Source organism: Perna viridis, chromosome 2 (assembly GCF_037379345.1).
Source record: "Perna viridis isolate PV_CMFRI_1.1 ecotype Kerala chromosome 2, ASM3737934v1, whole genome shotgun sequence".
NCBI classification, from domain to species: domain Eukaryota; kingdom Metazoa; phylum Mollusca; class Bivalvia; order Mytilida; family Mytilidae; genus Perna; species Perna viridis.
Genome location: NC_142446.1, coordinates 51,254,936 through 51,278,489, shown reverse-complemented (window position 1 = coordinate 51,278,489; position 23,554 = coordinate 51,254,936). Strand labels below are relative to the sequence as shown.

At 32.1% G+C, this 23,554-nt stretch overlaps 1 protein-coding gene across 2 annotated transcripts; it reads right to left on the bottom strand.

Annotated features, from left to right (window-relative positions):
- Window positions 1–10,909: 10,909 nt before the first annotated feature.
- On the bottom strand, window positions 10,910–23,537 carry LOC148625677 (syntaxin-5-like). Of its 2 annotated transcripts, none has more exons than XM_088569348.1 (10): window positions 23,254–23,537; window positions 21,947–22,185; window positions 20,984–21,051; window positions 20,359–20,414; window positions 18,823–19,010; window positions 18,222–18,278; window positions 16,820–16,904; window positions 15,841–15,962; window positions 14,611–14,732; window positions 10,910–13,725 (listed from the first exon to the last, which is right to left on the bottom strand). In XM_088569348.1, the coding sequence occupies exons 2-10, from the start codon at window positions 22,142–22,144 to the stop codon at window positions 13,566–13,568; spliced, it is 1,056 nt and encodes a 351-aa protein (XP_088425474.1). In that variant the 5' UTR covers window positions 22,145–22,185; window positions 23,254–23,537; the 3' UTR covers window positions 10,910–13,565. The 2 variants fall into 2 exon arrangements, with proteins under 2 accessions (XP_088425474.1, XP_088425476.1); XM_088569350.1 differs by having other exon boundaries at window positions 23,398–23,529.
- Window positions 23,538–23,554: the final 17 nt, after the last annotated feature.

Below are 23,554 nucleotides of genomic sequence, written 5' to 3'. Positions count from 1 at the left end.
ATTGGTTTTCACCAGTTTTGCGCCATAATCCATTCGTATAGATGTTAAAATTATGTATTTTTCTCTTGACCTCCTGGACCTGTGCAGGTCCGGCTGTCAAAAGAATAGGCCTGCAACAGCGCTAAGCTTGTCGTAAAAGGCGACTAAATATTGCTCAGAACCTTAGCCGGGGGCTAGGGCGCTCTGCCCACAGAGCAACTGGGTTGTGTGCTCCAGGTGATGGAATGGGGTACCCCTGGTATGTTACATGCTGGGGTTGTCAGGCAATAATACGGAAAACCTGACCGCAAATCATAGTGGTGCACCGTGTTGGGAAAGATGCCACGTTCCTCGCACGTTAAAAAACCCTATTGTGGTATTCTCCCGGAGTAGGAACCATAGGGCTCCGCCACAGGAGGCTAAATTGCCCGACCCTACCCAGCTCTCCCTATTTCAAATGGCAATCAAAATTTGTCGACCCCATTATTGTTGTGTCCCTTCCCATTTTTAATTTCATCATCATTTCATGTTCATTTTATCATCCACTTCATGTTCATCGCCTGAATATAGCTGAAATATTGCTGCTCGGGCGTTAAACCCCAACGAACAAACAAACTCTTGACCTCCTGTGATCATATGCACCAATGAATTAAATAAACCCTATAGGACCAACTTCAACAGAAAAATTAATAAAATTTATTCTTATAAAAATGAAATGAAAATAAGAGAAATAGTGTACATTTGATGTATTAAATATATTTGAATTATTATAAACGTCCCCTATTCCTTTATCTGCAAGTATTTAAACAAATACACTCATCTTTGCTCTATTTAATTCATTCTTAAAGTAATTTTCCTCGATTTTAGTGAATACTGAATACTTTTTTTTCTACTTCTAAGCGAGTTTATATCTAGATCGGCATTGAAAACATCCAATACACAAGAAAATTAGAGAGCATCCTTCCCGTGACCAACATTTTATCTTTCAAATATTCGTATATACGATTTGTATACTGTACACGTAAATTAGCCCAAAATGGGCTTTGTATTCTGGTGCATTTGAAACTTCAACGAGTGTTTCTAAAGTAGAGGACATTTACCCTTCTGGTATCTCTGTTCCTTTGTTTTGGGTTTTCTTACAACATAATATGTTGAAATTCCGATCATTGATTCCCCAACCAAGTTAGAATATAGCTTGCCAGACAATCTGTACCGTGGCTGGAGTACGGTACAGGTTGCTAAATTATATTCTGTTATTTTGGTTATTTCGTGTTCTCTGTTTTATGCGTTTACGAGTACATGTATTGTATTTGTCTAGTCGTTACACCTGAGATTAAGTTCATTTTCATCACCGTTTGAATCACGGTTCCCTTGATTCTCGGCCTCTTAAAAAATATTCTAGTATATTTGTAATGCATTAGATGCCTCTAAAAATTGTAATCAGCACAAATGATGACTCTGAAGTCGTTATTCTTCTCGACCCTCGATCCATTCCGCGGGAAAACTGTCAGATCAGTGACAATCCTATCAATGCCATATCACTATCCTTTGTAGTACATGTTGGAGATGTTACTATGGACCCAAACTCCAGGATTAGGATAAAAGATAGAAAGAGGCTTAAGATATATTGTTTTTATTGTCATCATAATACTTTCAATATGTTTATTGACAAATTGGATTCAACGGGATGGAAAAGTCCCGGTCTTTGGTAAAGTTGGGAGAGTGTAGATAATCAATGTAATGAAGTTTGGTACCTCGTTCGTGTGTTCATGATAAATTTGTCCGAATACGTTGTATTTTTTTCATAGATAATACCAAGAATTCAACGGTAAAATATAGAATATATTTGAGTAAGAAAATGACTAATTACAGATGAATTCTGTGGAAATAAACTAAACTCCCGTGCTAAAAATCGAATACACTAAAAATATCATTTCTAACATGACGTCTTCATATCATGTATCCAAAGATACAAACTATTTGTCCATCCGTGAATTCACACAGTCGATAATTTAATGTTGTATTCTTGTACTAAACATGTATGATTCAGAACTTAATAAAAAAAGGCAGAAATTTACTATAAAATAGCCAGTGTTTAAACGTTCTAAAAAAATTTTAAAAAAAGACAATAAAATATAGTGATAGGAGTGTCTGTCGTATAGTTCGTACTTCCTTCCTACCGTTACGCAGAGGATTACCCATCTTTTAACCATTACTCCTCCTACACCATGCACTGAATGGAATTTAAAAGAACTTTACGAAATCTTTACAATATAAATTTGGCAACCCTTATTTAAGATTCAAAATGTGCATGTTAGCAATTGAGTGAGTGTGTGTGTGTATGTTTGGGGGGGGGTGTATCCAGTTGGTGAGCACTGCTCGCAATTTTTCAAGTTAAGCATTTTTCATTACTATTCAGTATAAACTGTTTTCTCAAAGGATTCTAATTACAAATGAATTCTGGGGAAAAAGGCATAAAACTCCCGTGCTAAAAATCGAATACATGTACATTAAAATCATGTCGCCAATTTATTTATTCATCTTTCATTTTTGTAACAATTTTGATTTATTTTATCATGTCGGTTAGGAAATACAAAGATAAAATAAGCTCTCTAATACTAATATCAACCATATGATATCACTGTTTATTGTGAAATTGTTTGTAAGTGATAGAGTTCCATTTATTAACATGGAATATATAGATCGTTATGGCATTAAGTTTATCATCACAGTTAATACCTAACTGATTAATGAACAACTTTCTGACAGCATGTAAAGAAATTCAGTTTCTTGTCTTTACATACTTGATTTATATCAAAGCCTGTTTTTAGGTGGGTTTAGTTTTAAAATAATGGTTAGATTTCAGTTAAGCGATCTTCGCACGATGTCCCTAGTGAGTCCTATATTAAAAATTACTGAAACTCATGAAGAATTTTGAAATTGTAACCCTCAATCATGTACATGTATTGTAATTAATAAACATGTATATGGATTAAATTTAGAATTTAAGAATTCAAGTGTATATTTTCAAAAGTGGCATTTGAAACTGAAAAATTCAAACTTTTAGTGTTTCATTTATTAACTGTCGATTTCAAGCTAGAGTCTCGCTGTTATTGCCCATTTCGGCTCTGACACATACATACATGCGCCATATAGGCCCCGCCGTCGACGCGTGTGTCTGTATTCGCAAGATGGGACCACTTCAGACACTTTGCAATACCTACCAAACAAGTATAATGCTAACACCTACAGATTTCCTACTTAAATTTAACTGCATTTATTCTTTTTGTTTAGTATCATTTTCGCAGAATACTTCTTGAAACATTATCTCAAAGACAAGACAATGCATGCACAGAATTATACACAAGTTAAGAACTTGGATGATAGTTAGGGACCGACCATTTTTATCCTAAAGTGGGGAGGGTGCTGGAATTTAAAGTCGGATAAGAATTTGTGTATTTTCATTTCAACAGCAACTGAAATCAATATTTTTCTTCAAAAATATGCGTTGTTAGATGAGGGAAAAATATAAAATCATTATTTATATTTTTTTCTTCAATATTTGAAATATTTATTATTGTTGAAAACGACCACCTCGCTATTGGAATGTTCGGTGCTTTATGCTTTCAAGTGGACATAATAACCAACTGATGACCGAACAAAAAAAAATTAACAGAATAAAACGAACATTTTACAGAAAATTTAGCAGAAAATGATTAAAATATAAATGTGTGTGTTTTCTTATGTGTTGGTGTTGGGTAGTAAATGACAATCCGGTTGCATATCATCAGAAATTAAACAATTGTTCTTATCCTTAACAGAAACATTATACCTACCGTAGTAATACATGTACTGAACTGCCGAGTCGTCATTTCAAAGTGACTTAGAGAGATCTTAGTATATATCTCTTACCATAGTTTGAGCTACACTAGCTGTATGTAAATGGTCAGTTCATTCCTTTAAGTACATATTTATAGTGGCTCCACGTACCTTATAGAATTAACACTCGATGGCTCGTTATAAGATTAACTTTCAAAAATTGTGAGAAGAAAGATTTAAATAATCCTTTAACGAGTTCTTAATCCATAGCAATTTTCCGCCAATTTGAACGTCTATATAAAAATATTAGGTATAAAACTTAAGAAAATCGCACTTAATTTAAATTGCTATATTTATAATGTGTTCAAAGAGGATAAAATTCTATGTTCGGAAAATGTGATTATAATTTTCTTGTTGAATACACAAAATATGTTTAAATTGAATATTCTTAGCTTGGAGAAGTGTTATGGTTTCAAATTTGCCAATCTGGTCATTAGAACTTTTATAATTTCACTTAATGCCCAAGATCCTATAACTAATGCTAGGATTAACTTTTTAAAACGTTCTAATGCCAATTATTGTCTTGGAGGTGTTTTTTAAGGACCGTTGCGGTTTAAATAGGTCGAAGTGTTCAAGTACCCGCCACATTCTTGTGACTAGTGTCATCAGAATATGCTACCGTTAATATTCAACATATAGTGCTGAAATGACACAAATATTAAAGAGATAGACCTAGGGTAAGGGAAACAACTCTTACAAGTCATTGGAATGTTTGTGTTCAGCATTTGACATCGATCTCATGTAAGCATCAAAGTAACTTGGATTGATTAAATTCTGTTTTAAAAGAAAGCTTGATAGATGTTGGTGAAATTGAATATAATACAAACATATCACTGATTTCAACAGTTATGTCCCTTACCCTAGGTCTACCTCCCTACCTAGTAGTCTTAGTAAGAATCATGTAAAATGTATTTCATTGTTGGAAAGCCTACATATTTTTATTTTTGATATTTTGTTTTAAATGTCATAGTAAACAGAAAGTAAGATGTGGTTTTTCATATAACCCTTGTTCATAGGAGATAATAATAATAGAGAATGTACTGTAGAAATCAAAATTAGGGGAGATAATTCTGTAAATGGCCCTAAAATTTAATAGAAACTATTTGATTTTCCATGTGTATTATCTCCTAAGAGCAGACAGATTGGAATTAATAATTAATAATTAATAATTATACATTTCATCATATAGACATATAAAACAACTTAATAACAAGAATAAAAGTATGAAGCCTTCTTAGAGGTGTATCACATTTTGCAGATTTGCATGATTCTTAAAAAGACTGCTACTTAAAATAGCGCTGAAAAGATACAACGTGTAAATCTTAATTAAGGGCCATGAACAAAAGTAGTTAAACTTACCGATGTTTTTGTCATTATATTGGTATTTCATGGCCTAAATTCGTTTTATTGCTACTATTGAAAAAAAGCGCACCATCGAATTCTGCCTCATTGCAGTTCTCCTTCAATGAAGAACGTCACATATATTCGAAGGAATATTACAGTGACACAGATACAAGAGACCCGTGTTTTGTTGGATACCACGAAGAATTAGCACTAGTTCGACTCGATACCTATATTAATGTTAATCAAAACTGGATAGTTTGAGCACAATATCAAATAAGGAAGATAGCAGAATAAATACAAAACAGAAGACTTCGGTGTCAATGGAAAAGTAGAATAAAAAATGAACGGGGAAATGGTGCCAGTCTAAACAAAACACGGAGATCATCACCAATCAAAATGAGTGCCGGTTCGAATCCGTAAGGCACGACAGAATCGAGGATACTATTATGGAGATCTACAATCAGTCTAGTCTTAGATTTTCTTCCAAGTCGGGTGCCTTCAGAGAAAACTAAATTTATCTCCTAGCGCAGGTTGTACTGTCTCGCTTTTTTTCAATACCTGGTTTTGATATTTACGGTTATAAAGTAAAAAAAAAGAAGGCAAGACGTGAGCTATTTAAGTAAATTACTCTGAATTGAAAGAAAGTATAAAAATGATTATAACATTTCAGTTCTAAAATGATTAATCTTCAAGGGTTTGTCTGTCTCCAGAGGTACAAATGAACCGATTCATTGTTGTTGTCTGCAAAACGTATTACATCCAATGTTTATTATAAGTGGTAGACGTAGACAACAAAAGCAGTGATAATACATGTACATGTACTGCCACTACATTCTCCAAAGAAGAGATAGTGGAAAACCATACATCTGTGCTATCCTCTTTTGGTCTCCCTACCAAAGACGATGATTGTGATTTATCGTCTATGTCTGGATTCCTAAACTTCACAAGAATTCATACAAACAACGCAACACAGCTGGATCCGCAAAATGTACCACCAAACCTCTTTCAAAACTTTTACATTCTATACTCACAGCGGTCAAACAGGGTATCAAGCCCATACACACCACTTGTTACTCCCGTAGTGGTATTAATTCAATGTGGATCCTGAAAATTTAAAAAGATATTTTGGAAACCCTCAATTCAAGACTATTATCAGAATATAATAGCATTAAAACCTGTGATTTTTCAACACCTTTTACTTCTAATCCCCATACTCAGTTAAAATCTCAACTCAAAAACATTATACATCGTTGTTTCTCCGGAGAAAATGGTACACCTAGATACAAATATGTAGTTCTTGTTAGAGATTCCTCATACTTTGTAAAAAATAATTCCAAATCATCTCCCAAATATACCGAAGGAGATGTTTTCAAAATGCAAACATTACAAACAATCAGCATTCCAATGGGAACAAATCGTGCTCCTCTACTTGCTGACCTATTCCTTCACTCTTATGAGGCTCGTTTTATAGCTGATCTGATCCGAAACTTTACGACAAACGTGATGACTTTTCATTCCATATTGTCAACTTTCCTTTCATTTGTGGCAACATCCCTTCTGCCTATGAAGTTTTCATATCACAAGTCATACATTATGCCAGAGCTTGCCGTACTACGCAGACTTTTTGTATCGCGCTAGACTTTTTACAATTAGGCTTCTAGAACAGGGTTATGTTGCTAGTAGACTGAAGTCATCACTAAAGAAGTTTTATGGTCGTCTTCATAAACTCGTGGATCGTTACGGTGTATCCTACTCCAGCAATGCTAGGAGTTGTCTTGCAAGCTATTTTCTGACTTGGTGCCATCCTCCAACCTCTTACGTTGTAGGAGTACGGTGTATCCATCTGCACCATGAAAACTGATTTGTCCAACGTGTCATGGTTTTCCTTTTCTCTTTCGTCCACTCTGGACTACTTGACTTTTTACGAGCAACTCGGCGGGTGTTCCTAGAAGAGCAGAGGACGCTTACCCTACCGATACACCTGGTCCATGCTCCTATTTTTTCGTGGAGTGCGAGTTGCTCATTTACTTTTATTACTTTGTATGTACCATTATTATTTAATTACTTTATGTTCTTTGTTGTATGTGTCTGCTTTCCATGTCTGGTCTTTGTCTCTGGGTAACATTCTTTTGATTTCCGCTAGAATCTTGGTTCCCTTGATTACTCTTCCCTATCATTCACGAGAAACGAATGTAAGGATAATTAATTTTGTTTTATTCATGCTAGCGGATTGTCAGAATGCTCACATCATACAACAGGGGCTTGTTCCATCTATCAAATATGCAGCCCGACTAGTATTTATATACTAGTCGGGCTGCATATTTGATAGTACTAGTTTGATATTGGAAGCAAGCCCCTGTGGTCATATCTAACAACAGTGCGTTTTATAAAAAATCTCGTATAAAAAAGTCCACTACTCTGAAACATAAAATCTTCTCAAAAAATTTTACACACCATTACAGAATATCCTTACAAATAATTGTGTAGTAAAGTTTCACGTTGAAGTTATTGTGCACAAGGTTCTTAGTTAAGGTACGACACGTGAAAAAAAATCCCATAAAAAACATTAAAAGAGTCAATTATTACGAAAAGAAAAATAAGATTTTCAGCAAAATGTTACAAGTCCCTCTTTATTATACATATGACACCGAGAAACCTGTGTAATTAACTTCTCTGATAACGCCACTTATAATTGCTGTCTCTCTCTCCAACAATAATTAGTAGATTTGCAATCAGAGGGATACATGCAATGAGAGAGACTTGTAGTAAGACTACTAAAATATATTCAGAACTTAAGACCTTTGTGTATGGTTCAAAGTATTTAAAAAAATATGGGATGACATATAGAATCTTGCCTCAGCATCATTTAAAAAATGGAATTATCTTAAAAAAAAACTATACATCAAAACAAACAACTATGTAAAGTTTGAAGTTTATTGAACAAGGGGTCCACATGTTATGGAACGTCATTTTCATGCAGACGGACGGACATGCGTGTATATATCATAATACGACCCGTCTCAGACGGGCGTATGAAATAAAAAAGGGAGACTTCATTGTTTCATATGTCAGCTGTAATGGTTAATATCAGGTTGTTCCTGGAGATCGGGGGCGGAATGTGTGTGTGCTAAATATTGCCCCCTCTTGTTTTAAGGAGCAGTCCTATGTACTAAGGGAGATAATTCAATTCTACGTTGAACTAAATACAGGCATGCATTGTAAAGCACCAATGCACATAGGATATTAAATTATAAACCAAAAATAACAAAGTGGGAGAACCACCACATAAATTTGACGTTATGAATAGACATTTATTTTCTCCCCCATTTATTTATAAACGTAACGTCATTCATCTGGGAAACATTAGTTCTTTTAGTTGCAGTACAGACAGAACTTTTTAGTTCTTAAATAGAGACTTGAATATTACCCAGCAATGTAAGACACTTTCAAGTATTTTAAGAAAAAATACATTACCAACAGTCAAAAGGATATTATAATAATGCAAATGCAATTTACGTAGGCCCTATTATAATGTAGTTAACTGTAGCTAGATAAAAGGTAACAAGGATTATTTCAACGCTTGAGGCTCAAGTTTGAATAATTTTACAGACAGTTTTGACCTGGAGTTCTCTTTTTGTTTATTGTTTTTATCTTAAAAATATTATACCATTAAACGGGATATTGAATTTCGACTTGTAGCGATTTACAACAACAGTCTTGTGTTTATGATGCGATCCCGGTTCTTTCCTTTATCTTATTTCTATTTTTGCAATATGACGATGTATGAAGAGTAAAAATTCAAACAATCGATATAAATTGACTTAGCATATGAATACTTTGATTATTATTATTAGATAAGATAAAGAACATACGATCTTGGGCCCAAGGGCGGGTAAAATTTGAAGCACCAAACAAGCATATCATCCTCCGTTTGAAAACAAAACAATGATAACTTTGTGTCAAAATTTTAACAAGCTAATCTTTATTTCTGTATCCATCCGATTTCAGCTCTTTTGTTTTCAGTGCTTTATTTGCTGATAATAAATATTAGCTAAAACCATTTTAAAAATTGAGACGAGACGACCAATTATCCGGCTTTCTTAAGTGTCCGTTATGTTCATTTTATAAGATACCATTAAACGGGATCAGTTCAGCATATTCATTTTTCCTGGAACTACAGCACTGCTTGTTTAATGATGTTTAAAAAAATAACGAAATCCTATATTGAACCAAATTGCTAATAATGACAGACATATTGCACTCTGGAAATGTAAAAATCTGCTGTGTTTCAAAATATTGTGTTATCTATTACTACATGTTTATACTTGTTTATTGCCTTACATGTAGTAAAGTATAGAAAACTACGGCATCCGCTATTCGAAGTATAATCATAGTTTACATTTTGATCACCTTGGTTTCTTGAAAATACAACCGAACAACTTAAATCTCACAAAGCCTATTAATAGCACCTTGCAAGTAACTGTACGCGTACTTCAAATTACCATTAATGTCTGTATTAATCAGTTTATCATTCTGATTGTTTGTAAGCAAATGGTCGTACCGAAACCTTCACAATTCCTGTGATTTCTATGGTTCGAGAGTGATCCAAGCCTAAGGGAAAATACGTATTTCTCCGTAAATACCCAGGTGACTTATGCTAAAAATAAAATTTAAGAAAAAAAGTTCTTGGACAGACTTTGACCCTAAGGTGTTTAAAGCTGATTAACTCAATAATAGAAACCATGCACGTAGCATTGTCCTTCCAGAAGGAAAGTAACGAAAGAAACGAATCTTCAGAATTAAAAAAATATGTCACATCTGTTTTAGTAATATATATCAACAGGGAACTGTTTCTTTCAAAGGCCAGTCATTTTACTTTCCAGGAATAAGCATGTTATTATCATTGGGTATGGTTAGACATTTATAATGACTGAATCTGAAATTTTAAATTCTATACTTTTTGATTCAAGAGGAAAAATTATGTTCGAGGTTGAATCAAAGTTAAGAGAGGGGTGAAGTGATGTCGCCCTCTTTCCATTTTTTTTTACAACAAATCTTTTATGTTTATTTGTCCATAGTGAATAAACGACGCTGGAGACCCCAAATTTTATTTACTAAAAATATTACGTATACACTAAGGAATACAGTGTAACGTTTTCAAGAACTTGTATGGATCAGATTTTGTGTTCTGTATAGTAACACATTATGTGGTATATAAATACTAGATTTCCAGTGATGTTGAAAATTTAGAGTGTTGTGTCGAGTAGGAAGCTGTAACTACGGACAGACGCCTTAAAAGTTTTGACACAAGATAAGAATTTGAACATCTTTCAGCGAAGTGGGCCCGAAGTCCTCAGTTCAAGCCAACCTCAAAATCAATCCCAGCCTTCTTTTTGTGGTACAATGTCAAACAGATCGATACACATTAACTCTTGTCAGAACATCAGAAAAATTGTTGTTTCTGGACCGTAATTTCTCAATTCACAACTCCTAAAACCGATCAAAGCCTTCCTGTTGTGGTATCTTTTGAGAAATTTCTAACATTAAGAGATAACAACGTTGAAAGAAAGGCAAGTCATTAGGACTGTTCGTTAAGAACCTAAGTAACAAAAATTAAGTCATATTTAACACTGTGATATATGTATACCTGATGAAGGACAGGTTTTAAAAGTACAACAAAGTACCCTTCAATGGAAAAAAAAACATATCAATTTTTCATATTTTATTGACGTTCATCTGGTTAAGTTTACCAGTTTATCACAAATTCATAACAATTATAACCATGATTAATTACCCAATTATAAATTGGATAATGTTACATCTCAACATAGAAATATGCAGGAATACTGACAATGGTTTCCCCTGCAAAAAATGTTGTAGTTTAAATAAAACCATCATAGTCATTGGCCACTAGGCTAGTTAATATATATTTGGGCTAGTGAAAAATCAGATAAAACTTGCTTGTTTTTTCGTTAAAAAAAAGAAAAGTATCTATTCAGGCTAGAAAAAGGTTTTTTTAGTAGAGTATTTATGCATATAGCAACAATAAAAAAACTGTTGGAAACTGTTATCTAATATAATTACATGATAAGTAAAATAATTTATAAATTCATTATCTCGCCCTTCAGAATCAGCATGGAGTTTTTAAAATTGCCACTAACAAATTAGTGGCAAAAATTAGAAAGGAAAATACATCACCAGAATCTAAATAAAACAACAACTAACACTGAAATAAAAAGATGGTCCCAAATGACAGAATACACCTACAGCATGACAAAATCAATGTAAAAAGAGGCCAACTCACTTTAAAATGAACCGTGAATTAAGGATATTCACTGCTCATGTTCAGTCACTTTTGTCCGAATTTTTTTGGACACCTCTGGTTTTATCTATTTCATAGCATTAATATTTTTTGTGCAGGGACTCCTACTTTTTTTCACAATTTAAAAACACTTAAAATGCTATTTGAGATGCTTTTATGAAATCCTTGTATTTCTTGGATGTTTTGAATAAATAAAACCATCCTAAGACAAACCCTATGTAAAAACAAGAGAAATCGTTTTTCCACCTAAAAGTTCAAATGCTTACATCTCAAAAATGAGCAAACTGACCAATCATTTTTTCCCACTTATATTGTTCTAGCATGAAAGATCTTAAAAGATTTCACAACCCTTTGGTATCCTTGTTATTTCCAAACATAACAGTGAACATCCTTAAGGGCCAACATATTACATAAACAAATGGGTCTGTGGAGAAGATAAATGGTATGCTACTAAAAGATTTCAATGTTATCAGAACTATTCATGTAACAGTCTCGTAACTTTCACCTTACAAATGAAACATGTTGCATTCAATTCCAATTAAAGCTCTCCGTCAACAACAAAAATACCTAGAAACCGAAGACAAGCAATGTTAAAGAAAAGCTGTTGAAATAATTGCTAAACTAAAATGATCTGACTGAATGTACCATAAATCAACAGGACAAAACTGCACCATAATAATAACAAAGTTAGTGCATAAGAAGAAAAACAATGCAGTTCTAATGAGAAAGAAATTCTCAAAATGTTAGTAGTTGTTCATGGGTATAAGTATTACTTAAAAGAACAAAAACCCCTAAGAATCAGTAATTCATGTTTGTGTATGCTTCACAAAGGGGAGTTTAGAGTGTGATTGGTTTGAATGTGCTTCTGGATAATCAGGGATGTATAAAGGCAGGTTTGACTGAACATGGTCAATCCTGAATATTCTGAAATAATGAGTTTAGTCTCTATTTAAATTGAGCAGTATGAAATAATTCTACTCAACCAGAATGTCATGTCAAACATTTTCTTGATTCTCTGAAAAGCTGTTTTACTCATTTTTCTTCTACAGTTTAAAGCTACACAGCACATGTTGCAATATATGATAAAATAGAATGAAAATTAATGGAGATTCAAATTTCATTACTTAATTCATTCACACACAAAATATGATCACAGTGTTTTAAGCCACAATAAACAAAAATACAAGATTCTCATCCATTTGGTTTGGTCAAAATTTTGGACGGGCAGGCTAATTTAAAAATTTTATTTATCAATTTCGGCGAGAAGTGCTGTAAATTTTAAAGAAACTGAACTAAATTGGACAAAAATTCAAAATTTTTTTGAAGGGGCTGAAAAAAATCAGGTCCGGAAGTGGGTGAGAATCAAGGATATTTTTTTTTTATTTTGGTCTTTCATATCAAAGATGATAATGTCCAACAAAATGTCTTAATAAAATCAGAATTTGAGAAGTTAGACATAATTTTATGAAGTTAACAATACAGCGAAAATAGGTAAAATTGCAATGTAAACAAATGTTTCAAGAGTTGGAATGGTAAAATCTACCTATGAAAAAGTGGAATTCTGTTTTAAAACAGAAGAATTTAAATAAATCCTCTGATATATTAGCATTAAAATTGCTCCATGAATCTCTCTATTTTTTTTTAGTACAAAAATGAAATAATTGATAAGTACATTGTATACTGATTTTCAGATTGATGTTGGAGACAGCCAGTTACTTTCAAAATATACTATCACCATGAAAATTATAATAATCCTAAAAGGATCTTCTAATCTAGTGCTGACACATAAAAGAAAATACATACAAATTATGCCAAATGGTGGTCATTATCTTAGTTCTGTTGAAAGAACTAATCAACAAAATACAAATCAAAGAATATTTTAAAATTCTTTGTAAACAGGAGATTTACAGGAGAAATTAACTGGATCCTTGAACATGCAAAGAGAACTGTCATTCATATCACAATATAATGGGTTTGATCTTGTCAATAATCTTGAAATTTCTCTGCCAATAAATACATTTTAAAATATTATAAAAATAATTTATGCCATGAATACAACAAATATGATAAAAAACACGATGAGAACAGCAAATATCTTAATCATCAACCATCGATTCGAAGTCACTGATTGGAAATATTTTAATATTTCACCATGTGCTGCTTCAATGTTCATTTCTGTATCTTCAACATTAGTATCAATTCTGAAAAAAAGAAAAAAAAACAAAAAAAAAACATGATTGAGCAGATACCAAATATTCTAGGTATAAGAAAGTTAGATGTTAAATACAATATGCAACAGTACTCAACAGTCAACAGAAATAAACTTTTGTTAATAATTTATATGAAGACCTTTTTTCTTAAATTAGAGTTGTCTTTCTTGCTATTCATTTACAAAAAAAAAAAATCTATTGCGCTATTCAAAATTGTTTGTAAAGTGACAGATAAATGCCAAATAAAGATCACAGATTTTCCTTATTAACTATTGACAAGCATATCCTATTCCCCCAAAACTATGGTAGAAACCACTCTTTGGAAGGGGTATAACTAGTCTGTTTTATAGTCATAAATCTCTTATAACCAAACATTGCCTTTGTGAAAGGATCATGGCATATTTGACAACATAGATCTGATAGTGTTTAAAAATTTGATTCAAGTGCTAGGAATAAATCCTTATAACAATATAGAAACGCAACTTGAAATGTAGCATATAAATTGAAGTCGGTGGCTTTGAATTTTTTTTTAATATTCAGAGTAGGTGACACAGAGTATAAATAAGCATCTCTACACATAGAACTGGTATTTATACATTGACAAAGCAACTACGTACATAACTTGTACTAAATAATGGGAAATTATTGTGAGGTTCTAATTTTTGCTACATTTGCAATGTTTGGGGAATTGTGGAAATAAAAGCTTACCAAATTCAAGTCCAATTATCTTACATAAAATTCTAATTCTATCAAATATAAAGAATCTAAAAATAAAGACTGTGAAAATTTAGTATCCTAATTATAGAGCAAGTCATGAAATGTGGGAACCACAAAAATTATCCACTATGCAGTAAATAAATAGAAAAGAAACAATACCTTTGCACCATTTCCTCTTGGTCTTTAACCATGTGAGCTAACTGTTGAAATATAGACCCAAGTTCAACTATTGTTGACTCGATACTTTGCATTGTGTTTGCCCTTTCTTCTATATATGTGTCCTAAAAATAGAAAATACAGTAATTGATAAAAATTAGATGTAAACAAATGTCATTGTGTTTGCCCTTTCTTCTATATATGTGTCCTAAAAAAAATACAGTAATTGATAAAAATTAGATGTAAACAAATGTCATTGTGTTTGCCCCTTCTTCTATATATGTGTCCTAAAAAAAAAGTAATTGATAAAAATTAGATGTAAACAAATGTCATTGTGTTTGCCCCTTCTTCTATATATGTGTCCTAAAAAAAAAGTAATTGATAAAAATTAGATGTAAACAAATGTCATTGTGTTTGCCCCTTCTTCTATATATGTGTCCTAAAAAAAAGTAATTGATAAAAATTAGATGTAAACAAATGTCATTTTTTTGGTTTTCATAACAATAAAATTCTATGTAGACTGCTGAAAACTACTTTTTGTGATGACATTATTAATATAGATTCAAACAAAACACATTCATGTTTTTTGTGTTAGTGTTGGCAAGCATTGATGTTTTTTGTGTTAGTGTTGGCAAGCATTGATGTTTTTTATGGTTTCATTGGAGTGTAAAAGCATTGACTGTGGCACATTCCCAATGAAGTTTGCTAGAGCACCATTTCAATTACTGTTTTGAGTATATTTCTATATTAAAAAGCAACACACAGCTATCAATAAATGTATTCCTGTAGTTATGGGCATGGCCTATTCAAATACTTGTATGGACTCATAGAACATCATTATAAAGCTGAATATCCAATGAGATTAGTGCATTTTATAGGTATGCAAAGTGAATGTAATTATTCTTATTTGTTAGCATTGCCATGCATTGTTGTGACCCATATTTTGTTCTGACAGCATCCCAAAAAACTCAAAAGAAACCAGGTTTTGAATTCAATGTCCTCTTCTCTATTGATCAGAAAAGATTTTATGTCTACAAACAAAGCAAAAATCAGCAAAATTGGAAGTAAATATACAGTAAAAAAAGAATTGTAATGGTAAAATCTGTATCTGAAATAGCCGAATTCCGATACAAACAGAACAAAATCATCCCTGATTGATACAGATGTGGATGAAAACCAGGAATCATTTTCTAGCTTAATATTACACAATTATACCAATGTTTCTACAAATACCTGTTCATCTATCAACTGTTGTTGTTGTTGATGGTTCCTAGAGAAACCATCCATATTTAGTACAACATCACCACCTGCAGCACCATTATACGCAGCTTCATCTTGAAATAATACTGATTTCTCTGTAATGTAAAACTACATCTGTCAGTAAATATATCTTTTGTTTGCCTACTAGGGACATACCTGGCTTTATAAAAAAAAAACCATTTAACTTAGTTGATAATGTGTAGGACTTCCTATAACACAAGCTGTGTGTCTGTGTTAAAAGTTCAGTTCCCCAAAGCATACTTCATTTACCTCACTTCAAACAGAACAATTTTGAGCTTTTCATGTTTCAGAGCATTCACAAGTATAGGAGGTCACTGAAGCTCCACCCCTCTGAAGAATGTCAACTCTTCCAATTATAAATTCAGTGAAAATTGTAGATTTCCTTTTATGATTTTTAATTTTTATGTTACCATCACACAGCCATGATGTCCTGCCTATCACATAGGGAAATATAATCAATAAACTAAAAGCAGTCAAAAGTGTTGACATGGCAAACTGTCCTACAGATAATAGTCTACACGGCAAACTGTCCTACAGAAAAAGTCTCTGTAAGAATCAGGCAGTGGGTAATGAATGGTAACCCACCACTTTGACAGTGTAATATGATTATTTGTATCATTCCCATACCATTCTGGTAAACTGAGTTACAATTTCATCGACATGCACAGCAAATACAAACTACACAGTCAGATAACTTGGTCATAAACCTCAATTTTCTAATATTCTAATGGAAAAGAAAGTCTTCTATATTTGATATATCCAGTGATGCCGAGATTTCAAATATAGAAGAGTTTCTTGTGTTTTCAGAAGTGTATTGTCATATCAACCAGTTTTTAACATGCATGTTTCAGATTTGTCCTACTTTGCCTGTGATTCCTACTAAGACATCAACTATAGAGATCATTTATCATAAAAATAATAAATATTTAACCTTGATTTGAAGCTGCTGATGGTGGCATTGACATGGCACTTGATTGTGAAAACTGTTCCCGTCTCGATTTCTGGTGTTTCAGGTTCTACAATAAAAATTGAAAAAAAATATTATGGTACATTCACCACTTTTGGACAGAGCCTGAAAGAAGTTTTTTTCCCTAATGACTTCATGTAGATAGTAGGGTAAAATATTCCATGCAAGTTTTACAATGAAACTGACATTAAAATGTCATTAAACCATCACTCAGTATTACAGAAGTTTTTTTTTCTATTCCAAGTTTTTTGGCTTGCCTAGTCTACTACATGTATCACTGTTTCCATTATTATAATCAATCAATAGTTATTGCCCTACATACCTATTTTTTTTCCAAAACTTGCCTAAGTAGGGTGCCATTGGGGAAATAAACGACATCTTAACTGATTTTTCTGTGATAGACATATTATAAATGAAATGCAAATCACCCAAATCAAAAAGTAATCAATTTTCTGACAAAAATTGAAGTGGGATGCTGATCTACATGTAGCACAAAAACAATTACATCCTCTATTGCAAAAATTCTTTTTACAAGCAAGTGTAAGTTTAAAGTAATAATTTGTTCTGGACTTTCTGACAAAGCCTTAACTTTCATTTTAATACATGTTTTAATATCAGATTTTCTATTTTTCTATCCACAACAACATTACAAAGTCTTTAGCTCTTAAATGAAATAACCTTATGCCTTTTGACAGCTAAATGAAAAACTTGTGGTAAGATAAAATTCTACTCATAAGCATACCCAGGCCCTCTAGTGGATTTGTAAAAAAATATTCTATTCATAAGTATACCCCAGCATTTAAAAAAGGATTAAAGATTAAATTGTGATGACACAGTTATTTGTGAATCTTCTTTACTTCAACCATATATCATCTGATACTGTTAAAGCAGTGTAACATTTAAATATCAAGGTAAAAGGGAGACAACTCATGTCCCATGTTTTACTTAACAATGTGAACTGTGTGACTGTGACCTCATATTTTTGAAAAATACAGCCATAATAAGATTTATACAATGCACATTTTACATTTACTAAAATGTATTCATTTGAATTTTGATGTTTCCTAAAAACAAAATTGAGAATATATTCAAATAAGTCTCAGTTAACAAATCAAGTTGGTAATTAAAAATACTTAATCACTTTTTGCCTAAAAAGTTCTGTCTATATAAAAGACTTGCAAAATGAGCACATGTGACACATTAAATAAAATTTGATGGAGAAGCCTTCAAAAACCAAACTATATTTTCTGAAATCTTTAACCACACAGGCTATTCTGTTTGTATCTCAGTGAAGGTGAATGACTGGTTGAAAAAAAAAGTTTATTATTCCAGCAAACTCAAATGTAAATTGAACTCAATAACTCACCTCGGTTCTAACTTCAAGAACTTCTTTAAAGTCATTGGACATATTTGCCAACTTTGACTGAAAAGTAAAGAAAAAATGTTGTAAACTCCGCAAAAATGTATTGTGTAATGTTTAATTTTATAATAACACTCTTCTAAATGCAAATTTCAGTATGGAAATCAGAAGGTCCTTTATAATATGGTTAGTGGTTATTTCTTTTAATTTTTCCTTACAAAATCAGCAATATAAATCATACTTTTATGCACATCTCTTTCCAGCTAACATTTCAATAATTCAGTGTCAGAAACAGACAATAGTAGAGTGTAATTTTTCTCTCTTTTCTCTATGAATCTGCAAGTGACATTCAATTTCAACTGGCTAAAATAAAATTTCACTAGCCAGCTTGCTTAAAGACCCCTAAATTTTGAACATAATGTGTCAGGTCAGCTGATTTTACTAAACGTTTACAATAAATAAAACTTCACTGTCCCATTTAAATACTAGTCAGAAATCAATCACTTGCCATCTTGGATAGTGATCAATATATAGAACGAGCCAGATGCAATTTTTATTTGTCTTTCTTGAGTTGGCCAATAGAGATTTCACACACTGCCATACTAACCTGTAAAGCAACAACAACTGTGCTGGAATGTGTTTGTTGATGTTTTCCATTCTGTTGTCTATGATTCTGTACAAACTGCTGTAACTGTCTTATCTGTTTGTTTAGACTATCTATGTCCTGTTTTATTATGTATGTCAACTCTTGTATCTCCACAGGCTTGTCATCAAATAACGATTTCCTCTTTGCCACTGAAAAAAAGTTTTCTTGATTACTGGGTTATTTTTAGTAAAATGAAAACAAATAATTGAAATGTTTATATCCTACTTTCACACATAGTTTTTATAAATGGAGACAGTTTGCATTTGTTTGCTGTTTATGTGCCACAAAAATGAAATATATCACAGTAGAACAAGAATATCCTGCTACATTCAGTGATTTGGAATACAGGGAGCCACGAATCACCATTTATTACTCTAGCTGAAAGAGTTCCATCAAAATAAGAAATAAGAAGTTACATTCTAATTCTGAGTATTAACAAAAATCTCCCATTCTAAAAAATTAAACCTCAATCATTTTTTTACATTTTATGAAGTGGCCCTAAGCAGGTCAAGGTTATAACACTCCAAATTCCTATTAGATACCCACTGCACTGAAATTTTAGACCAGAAAAAGTCAAACATGTAAATATTGCAAGCAGATTTTCGTTGAGGAAAAGTTAATTACTTGGTATTAATTTAAACTTTCAAGTATAAATCAGAAAATTTCTATAGTTCTAAAGCACAAAAGAAATGTAGAATCACAGGATCTGGGTCAAGCAATGACCCCAAAATTCAGTAAAACCTGTCCAATTCAACCCTAGATAAACCCAAAACATGTGTAAATCATACACCTTCAGAAATCCTGTCATATCACTTTCAATTCATTTCTGAACCCTTGTAAACTGAACAAATCTCTCAGTCCAAAAGGTATTCTGCTATGACAGGTTTCACTTTATAAACTATGGTGTATTCAAATTAAAAAAAAAAAAAAACAGTTTTCTAGTAGAATTCTAGTTAAGTAGCACTCCAGCTAAGAATCATGCAAAATGTGCTTCATGAGTGAAAAGCCAGCATATTTTTATTTTTGATATTTTGTTTGAATTACCATAGTAAACAGAAACTAATGTTGGCTTTTTCTCATAACCCATGTTCTAAGATGATAAAAATTATACAGAATGCACTGTAGATTTCAAAATTAAGGGAGATAACTCTGTAAATGACACTAAAATACAATAGAAACTATTGGATTTTCCATGTGTATTATCTCCTAAGATCAGACAGATTGGAATGAATAATTACACATTTCATAATATAGACCCATAAAACAACTTAATTTAAAAAAAAATATGTACCCTTTTTTGGGGTGTATCACATTTTACAGATTTTACATAATTATTACTCAGACTACTACTTAAAATTTCATAAAACATGGTTAATTGATCCTACTCTTCTCACAAGTTTACTATCTTTTGACAAATGTCACAGATATTGTTTTTATAACTATAGTGTTATATTTGGTACTAGAGCAAGCTTACTAGTAGTTGAATCCTATACTTACATATTGTTAATTTTTCCAATTTGGCAAATGTATTTGCAAGATCTCGTCCAATGCGCCTAAAAAAGAAAAACAATATACACACATTGTCACAAAGATACTGGTATTATAGCGCTCATTGAAGTTAGCTTTACACATACAGAATTTGTCGCAGCAAACATGATTATGACCTTCTCAAACTAAACTGATTTAAGTCTCATTCTGTTTTTCCAGTATACTAAGCAACTAAAATTTTAATATTTTTGCTATTACATTAATTGAATATAAATTGTTTTTTGAAATGCAAGACAACCACATTGTAGTTTTCCAGTTACTGTATAGTAGTAAAGGAATTCATAGCATGAAGTCAGGTTTTCTGAGTAAACAAATGGACACAAAATACTTAAAACAGTTAGATAAGTTTTTCAAAATGTCCTAGGTACATTTATCTAAAAGACACAGATCAAACGCAATTCAATCTGACTAGAGTAAGTTTAACAGTTTTACATTCCATAAAAGGCAGAGACTAAAAGTTAAGTACTAAAAATTATCTTGTATTCGACTTTAGATCAGTTAAATTTCCTTCTCTTCAAGTGTGAGTAACTAGTGTGCTTGAAATCCAGTGTGACGATTAACTCTATTGACTTACTTAGCTATCTGTGTGAATTCACTTCTCTGTCTAAGTGGATTATTTGGCCTCTGTACAGCTCCATTCATCTAAATTTAAACATTTTAAAATTAAAATTGCATTACTCTAACTTACTAAGTGTTAATAAAAGCAACCAAATTTTCACTCAATATAAATTGACTTGTGGCACAAGTGACCGTTGAGCTTGACACTCAGTTTAATAGATAAGACTGTACCAAGTTGCTTAAGCCTCATGTTACTTGGTGACTTGAGGAAAATAATTGCCCAAATGTTGCTTGCTTTGCCCTATGACTAAGCTAAAAGACACTATAAGTTTTCCTGTTATTTTCATAGTATTTCTGGGATATTCTGACATAGTCATTAACAAAGCAAATGAAATTTGAAAAAAGCAGGGGATATATAGTGATTATGCAATCTGTTCAATAATCCACAACTCCTCTAAAATGGCTTAACGGAATTTGAAACCTTTAACACAATCTCTACCAAACAATACAATTGTGCATTCATCATACAATACAAATGTGCATGTGACCTCTATGGTAAAAAAAAAATGTAGATTCAGCAAATCAAAGAATCACTAAAATTAATTTTTATTCAATCAGTCTCATTGGACAATTTGATAAAAACAGTCAAATCCAACCAAATATCAACAACTTGAAGTCAAACTCATATAAAATTGATCAAGATTACATAATCATACAAAAAAAAAAAAAAAAAAAAAAATTAAACTGTTAATGAATGATGGACGCAGGTGAAGAAAACGTCTCTTTATTGTGCCCCGACCTACTTGTATTACCACTTCTCCCTATTTTTCTCAAATAACTTGGGCCTTGGTTGTACATAAGAAAAAAGACAAGGAAGACATCTTAGAACACTGTATCAGTTTAAAATTCTATACATTGATTAAAAAAATAACAGTAACATAATACATGTTTTTTTTTTCCTAAAAAGAGGTACATATACCTGACTTGTCTGTAAAACTTTGCATGCTGACAAGAACTCTCCTGTTCGATCACGACATGACATTTCTGAATCAACAACTGTTTTTGTAGTTTGTGATGTTGGACTTGAGCTTACGAAAGTACTGCTACTCTGTTGTATAAAACTATTTCCTTGGCGAGATTCAGAACCAGAATTATTTCTTCTACGTCTAGCTATCATTGGATAAAATCAATTGGCGCTTGGCCATGCAATGTCCAATACTGAAATAAAAGAACTTTATTACCTAATGACATCAAGTACAAATGTAGTTTAATGCTGTTCAATTTGAAAAGAATATGCAATAACGAAAACATATACATGTAAATAAGACTTTCCACACATGTATTACAATAAATATAGATTACAATTACATTTTCCTACATGTAGCGACATAGTTGTGTTCAAGATATATTCCATATTTGTTATTCTTGCAGCAGGAGACTGTTGCTAAATTTGATTGATGCAAGACCATGTTATTTCATTCTTCAGTGTTTTTTAAGAGGATTTACTTCACTTATACTAAAGTAGTACCCCTAGTTGTACATAAAATCAATATAAATGTTAATATGACTATTCATTGTGTCAACAAAAATAATACATCCTGAAACGGACATCCTACTTAGAAAGATTAGACAATCATTCCCAATAAACATGAAGCATTAAATTAAAATACAGACACCCTTCTTCTTATGCTTCAGTGCTGTGAAAGGTTTACAAAGCCTTTTTGATTCATACCAATTCATAGGATTGAACTACATGTACATGAACAATTGAACATACATAATTACAAACACAAAAGACCATTCGTACAAGTATATGTACATTATACCTTGAAGAGTATAGGATTGACTTCTTAGTTAGAAATGATTGCTTATGATATAACTAAATCTGAAAATTTCCATAAGGTTTTTAACCATACATGTATATGAAACCCAATCCCGCAAAATACATACTTGTACAATATGTAGGCTTGTAGCAATTTGAAATACTTTCTGTAAATTGCTGCAATATTCATGCATAAACAGCTTCTTGTACCAAATTTTATCCAACACAAATTATTCAGAAACAATACACAAATAATCATCAACATTAAGTGAATACACATACATGTAATGTACTGTGTACATACACAAATGTATAATGCCAACAGGCATATGCAAGTTGTACAACAATCATTGTAGAACTCTAGAAATGAAATTTTAGTATTTAGGTACATATTGGTTTGTTGTGTCATGGTTGTATTTGTTACATTTCTTCCATTGAATGATTTTTCATAAGTATTGACATACTTTTACTGTCTGTCAAAATTCGTTGGTAAACATGGAAAACATCATCTGTCAAATGGATAAGATACCGCACACTTCTGAGCCACTCAGGAACTCAATTAGTGATTCGGGCAAAAGGAAAATTTGGGATATGTTGAGTAAACGTACTTATAAAATACAAATACGGGATAGTCAAAAAATCAAATTAGATTTCCTCCGTCTTTAAAGACTGTATCAGTGTTTCAGTTTTCTCCACGACTCAAGATTAAACGTCATTTCCTTCTCTTGTGACGCAAGCGCACCTGCTCAGTTGAATTGTGGGTAA